This window comes from Mastomys coucha, unplaced genomic scaffold, assembly GCF_008632895.1.
Source record: "Mastomys coucha isolate ucsf_1 unplaced genomic scaffold, UCSF_Mcou_1 pScaffold9, whole genome shotgun sequence".
NCBI lineage: Eukaryota > Metazoa > Chordata > Mammalia > Rodentia > Muridae > Mastomys > Mastomys coucha.
This window is the reverse complement of record NW_022196915.1, coordinates 53,668,469-53,674,864: the sequence shown is the minus strand read 5'-3', so window position 1 is coordinate 53,674,864 and position 6,396 is coordinate 53,668,469. Positions and strand designations below refer to the sequence as shown.

General features: G+C 43.4%; 1 protein-coding gene across 3 annotated transcripts in view; it reads left to right on the top strand.

Annotated features, from left to right (window-relative positions):
• Bnip3l (BCL2 interacting protein 3 like) overlaps positions 1-6,210 on the top strand; it is a 20,975-nt gene extending 14,765 nt beyond the window's left edge. For 2 of the 3 annotated variants that reach the window (XM_031361510.1, XM_031361512.1), the window contains exons 4-6: positions 4,210-4,313; positions 4,421-4,570; positions 5,947-6,149. In XM_031361510.1, the coding sequence (XP_031217370.1) occupies positions 4,210-4,313; positions 4,421-4,570; positions 5,947-5,995 (303 nt within the window). In that variant the 3' untranslated portion in view covers positions 5,996-6,149. Of the gene's footprint in view, positions 1-4,209; positions 4,314-4,420; positions 4,571-4,757; positions 4,802-5,946 lie in introns of all 3 variants that reach the window. The other variant, XM_031361511.1, reaches the window with a different exon arrangement.
• Positions 6,211-6,396: the final 186 nt, after the last annotated feature.

Genomic DNA, 6,396 nt, shown 5'->3' with positions numbered 1-6,396 from the left:
AGGGTTTCTCTGTATAGCCCTGGCTGTCCTGGAACTCACTCTGTAGACCAGGCTGGCCTCAAACTCGGTAATCCGCCTGCCTCTGCTTCCCAAGTGCTGGGATTAAAGGCATGTGCCACCACCACCCGGTGATGTGCTGCATTCTTACCAACAAGCATAAAGACAGTAAGTAGAAGTTAGGACTTCTTGTCCTTGCCATTTTCTCCTGTGTTCAGGTGTTTGAAAGGTACAGGTAGCTATCTGAGTGAGGCCTGCAGACACCTTGTATGCGTTGTTCTCTACTGTTGTGAGCATAGGCACCTGTGTTGGAGCTGTGTGCCTGATAGGAGTTCTAGTCTTCTGTCAGACTACACAGCTTCCCCACACCTCATTGCTCTCCTTTCTGCTATTTTCTGATGCTGGAAAGTCCATGTTGCTCAACACTGGCTTATGTAAGCTCACTTCAGCTGCTCACATGCTGAAACTTGGAATACCAGTTTACTCTGTGATACACTTTATTGGATAAAGAAAATTGGTGGTAATTAATTGGCTGAAATGTTTAAATCTCTGGCTAGTGTGTGTGAGTTTGGCCACATGCAGAATGGTGTAACTGGTGTGTAAAAAGCACATGAAGGTCATGTCAAAAGGCATCCCCAGGACAGAAGAGAACAGGGGGCTGATGTTCTGCTGTATGTTCTTCAGTCTGTTTGCTTTTGTGTAGACATTTCCAAAGAGTGTCTTTGAGTGCTCAGTTGGAAGCTCCTTAAACATATTCTGGAGTCAGATCACTGGTGGTCCTGTATAGTCCCTACCCCATGAGGACCCATGGCAGGTTGTACAGACCCCAGAGTAAGGACACCAGGGATCAGGCACGTTGATCATTGAATTTAACTGCAACTTTAGGGATGGACGCAGCCATCACAAAATTAAAAAGAAATCTGTGAAATTCAAGATAGTTTATGAGATTCTGACAGATTGTTAGTGATACTCACCTCAAGCAGGGGTCAAGCCATGCTGATGGACTGCCCAGCAGGGACAACATTGGTTTTGGTACAGGTAACATAAATGCTTTTAAAGACAATGTTGGTCTGTCGGGTAAGAATTTTAAAACGAGGGAGATATATTAGTAGATGCATTATATTGCCTTTTTAAAATTGAAGAAACAATTGAAAAATTAGTCACTGGGGATTAGGAAGATGATATTTCATGAGTAAGGACATTTGATGTTAGAAAGTTAAGAACAGTTAACTGAGGCTGTCTCTTCTTTATGTGCACCTATGAGGAATAGGTGAGGAGGAGATGTCATGCTCCCGCTTTGTCCAGAGAAGTGAGGAAAAATTCCAGGTGCTTACCAGTCTGTACTGGTTGCTGAGTTTATGTAAACAAACCAAAACAAACAAAACTTCACGCTTTAACACTGTAGTGTTTTTATGTTTTTAGTCCAGTTAGGGGAAATGGAGAGAGAGACACTTTGTCCTCTTATGGTTATCACCTATGATGACAATGCAAGTCAGTGCTGGAGTCAGGACTGAAAGTAAATACAAATCCATGATCTATCAGATAAACTGACAGGACTGTGGAGCCCTGGGGTGGGGATTCCTAAGCTGGCACAGCTAGGGCAGAGTGTTGTTCTTACTGATCTGATGATGGTACTCATGAGGCCCCATTATGTAGCAAGAAACATAGTCACAGTCTCATGCAGACACCCTGTTGTTCAGAATAGGTACAGCGCACAACTGAGATCTTTGGAAATAGCTTCTTTTTTATCTTGTGAGAGTGTAGTTTATTTGTACATAGATACAGGCATGCAGTTTACTATCCCTGCTTAGAGACTTTACAAGAACTGGGGAAGTGGGCCAGAAAAGGAAGAGTTAAATGAGTTATAAGATAAGGGCATCCATACTTCCCCATCCATACTTCCCTGGACTCTGAGGTGGTCAAGATATTTGACTGGAATCATGTGTCCAGGGAAGAGCAAAGCATGAATCCTATGTAGTTAGATGAGGTGCCCTTTTGCCATTTTCTTTAGTCATAGGAAGATGGTTCAAAATCTCAAAATTTACCAAGCATAGATCTATAGTGCAGTTTCTGGACTCTGGAGGCTGAGAATTATGAGATCTGAGGGCAGCCTAGGCTCTAAAGGATTTTTGAGGCCCACCTGCAGTGTACTGAGGCTGTCTCACCATCCCCTCTCCAAAACCCTAGGATTGACAAATTTCAGACAATAAAGGAAATGCAGAAACATATAACTATTAGAGTCTAAGGTTAGAAATGTGTCTATAGACTAAAACAACTATATGAATCCAAGGGTAACTTTGTTTTATTCCCCTGGAGGAAATCTCATCATATTGGAAAATTCAGAGCACAAATCTTACTGTTTGTACTCTGGAAAGAATAAAATATTAACTGGGTAAAAAATACCTAAGCTAAACCAGAAAGCAGTTAGGAGTTCTGGGAGGCCAAAGGAGGAACTAAGCACAAACTGCCATGTGGCTGGAGTGCAGTTACTGAGGCAGAGCTCTTGCCTAACATGTAGGAGGCCCTGGGTTTAAGTCTCCAGCGTTGCTGAAACCCAACCAAAAGACCAGGGGCCAGCAAGGCAGCCTGACCGCCTGAGCTCCACCCCACACTGAAGCTCAGCACCCACGTGCTGGAAGGAGTAAATCAGTTTCTGCAGCTTGACCTGTGTCCTCTACATGTCATAAATAAACAGACAATAAAAAATAAAAACAAAAGAATAACCTAGAGTAGGCTGAAGACTCAGAAATGTTGTACTCACGTGCAGCGTGACTCCTGATTGGTTTCTGCCTGAGGATGATTTCAGGGTTACTCCACAGAACCAGCTCATGATTCTGAGTAAGCTCAGTGCCAGCTGGAAAAAGCTCCATCTTAATGCTGCATTGTGTTAGTCGGTGGAATTTGCCAACTTCAGCAGAACTAGATAAGGACTGTGCTGACAAAGGGACGAAAACATCCCCTGTGTTTTTGGCCTGGATTTGGTAGTAAAGGGGTGTTATGTGTAGAGCCAGGCTCAAGCTCCCAGACAGCTGAGTCACGAGGAGCTGGGGCTGTGGGGAAAGCGTCCTGTGAACAGGCCTGGTGGTTTCAACTATCAGTCAAAGTCAGAGTTTTGAGACTCTAGTTTGGAGTCATAGCCTCACATTCCTTTAAAACTGACTAAATCCAACTAATATGCCATTTTTAGGAGTTTTTCATTCCTTGGTTTCTGTTTAGAGTTTTCCAGACATGGTAGCTCAAGTCTATAAGCCCAGCACTTGGGAGATCAAAGGCCAGCCTGGCCCCATAGTGAATTAACTCCAGGTCAGCCTAGGCTACAGAATGAGGCACTGTCTCAGAGAAACAAAAACAAGAAAAAGCTTATGGAAGTGTAATTTTTTTTTTCTGGCCTGAAAGCTTAGGTTATCACTAGCAATAAAAATTTTTTTTTCACTGGGCAGTGGTGGCACACGCCTTTAATCCCAGCACTTGGGAGGCAGAGGCAGGCAGATTTCTGAGTTCGAGGCCAGCCTGGTCTACAGAGTGAGTTCCTGGACAGCCAGAACTATACAGAGAAACCCTGTCTCGAAAAACCAAAAAAGAGAGAGAGAGAGAGAGAGAGAGAGAGAGAGAGAGAGAGAGAGAGAGAGAGAGAGAGAGAGAAACCTGGGCCTTTTTTTGCCTGGGTTAGAAAAGAGTGGTCTATCTCACCCTTTAGTTTCGAGGCCCTCAGCAAGGCACACAAGCCCTGTCCTCATTGGTGGAGTGGAATGCAGCAGTTTCTGTTTGGAATTGACCATGGGAAAGGTTAGTGAGTGACACTGGCTTTAGTAGATGCTGGTCGCACGCAGGTGGTCGGCAGCTTCATGATTTGCCATACCCCTTTGCCAACTTTCTCATAGATTTAATTTGTTTCCATCTCCTTTTTTGGTATGTTTATTTTAAATGCAGTTGAAAATATATACAGTGTAGGAAGTTTGATGTTGAGAAGGATACAGTGAAATACTATGTGTGCATCCTTGGGTTCAATAGCACCCACTCCACAGCATCACTACCTTCCTGCAGAGGGCTTTTCCAGGGTTAAAGTCTGTGCTTCAGTTTTGGAAAACAGGTTGTTTCCTGCATTAAAGTCACCAGTACACAACTTTGTATTTAGTTTGTTTTTATATTTAAAAGAATTTTATTTTCTATGTTTCTCTTATTCCCTTTTTCTCACTGTTTAATTCTTTTTAGTCAGAAGAAGAAGTTGTAGACGGAGAAAAAGAAGTTGAGGCTTTGAAGAAAAGTGCCGACTGGGTATCAGACTGGTCCAGTAGACCTGAGAACATTCCACCCAAGTAAGTGACTGCATGTGTCAGGGTGGTGTGCTCACATGGAGGAGCTGGCTCAGACCGGTATCTGCAGCACTTGTGGTCTGATTCCAGCCTCTGAATTTCTTCCTCAGAGAGTTCCATTTCAGACACCCTAAACGTGCTGCATCTCTAAGCATGAGGAAGAGTGGAGCCATGAAGAAAGGGGGCATTTTTTCTGCAGAGTTCCTAAAGGTCTTCATCCCGTCTCTCTTCCTTTCTCATGTGTTGGCTCTGGGGCTGGGGTAAGTACCCTGATGGAGCCATTGTGTGACCTAATGGTAATGGGCAGCAAGACAATCAAAAGAAAGGAGCCATAATTATTTATCTTTTATGAGTTATTTAAAATTTGGCTAATTATGAGTAATTTGTAGATTATTAAATGTAAATGTAGGAGGAGTAAATGAAAAATGATCCCCCTCCCTTCCCCAGATGGTAAAACACACCATTGTGGAGCATGATTCTGGAATACACTGGTAGGCTGCTGTGGGTACCATCTTTGTCTTTTAAACTTAGTAGCATTTATTCAAAAGTCAGCCTAGTATTTCCCTTAATTCATTAACTTGTGGCATGTCTTTTCAATTAATACCTTTCCTCCTTGATTTTAATATTTAAGAAAACACATTTCTGAAATATTTTAGTTTGTAAGCATTAGCTTAATTAATATTAGTTTCAAGACCTACCTGCTGTGCTCTTGAGCATGCCCAGTGAGTCTTTTTCTGTGTCTGATGCATGGAAAGTGGATCATTCCTGATCTTGCTGTGAGTGGCTCAGCATAGCAGAGGAAAGTGCCTGCTCTGGAGCATGGGCACGTGTGCATCTTCCACTGTCTCTCCTGGAGAGGATCTGCTCCTAAAAGAAACAGGGCCCGTATTCACAGACAGCTGAGTGAGAGGCGCTTGTGCAGGGAGCAGGGTGGGAGAGTGTGGAGCTTGGGAGGACTCCTAATACCTGCCAACAATTCAGTTCATTTACCACAAAAGCTTGGCTTGGGGGGCCTTGCAGTATTTCTTGCTTTCATGAATCTTAAAGCTTTTTTGTCGCTTTACTTAAATTTAACTCTGGCCACAGAAAATGTTTTAAAGGGGCCTTAAAAATTGCTGTTATATTGTTGAGGATTGTGCTGCCTGTTTTTCTTGGCCCTTTTTTGCTCTTGCTGTTGATGGGGCCATGTTCTTCCCTGGTATTGGAAAGCCATGTTAGGTCCCATCTTAAAAACACTGGCTCTGTGACTCTCTCTCTAGATTCGAAATAGCAAGAGAACATTTTATCCAAAAAGAAACAGTTGGAGGCTGGGGGATGCTCTGCCTTGGGCTTCAAAGGGCTCTCATTTTCTTAGCTTGACTTGGCTTAGCATCACTGCCCTTGAGCTTTCCCATCCTGACTTAAAGAGGAAGCAGAATCCATAAAGACATTTGCTTTAAGCTAGTGGGTGGCCTGCAGCTCACTTGGAGCATGCTGCTTTAACAGGCAGGGGGAGAAGACGAGTGGTTGGGGAGCCTGGGAATCACGCACAGGAGCTTTCAGAGCTGTCCTAGCTTGTCAGCAGAGATCGTCCTATGGGCCAGGCTGCTGTAGTTGTGGAAATAGATAGAACATGATACACTCTGCTTCTTTACAGCATCTATATTGGAAAACGACTGAGCACACCTTCTGCCAGCACCTACTGAGGGAGACGAAAAGCCCCTGGAAATTCGTGTGGCCTGTGAAGTGGTGTATTGTAGTTTGAATTTGAGACCTATTGTAAGCATGATCCCCACCTACAACAACCCTATTTTTACATACCCAAATCCAGTAACTCTCAAATCCAGTATTTTACTCAAACTCTGTTGGGGCATTTTACTAACCTTGTTCCCTTTTTGGCCTGTAAGACACTTTAGAGATTCCTAACAGAGTTTACTGTTGTTTAGAAATTTGCAAGGGCTTTTTTTTCAGCAATGCCACCAGCAGATTATAATCTTGTCAACAGTGCATCGTCTCCACTTAGTACCACCAATCACCTGCATCATTCTTGCTAGAAACTGTGTTCTAGCCATGCAGTTACATCTCTTTCTAAATGAGGTCAGGTTTG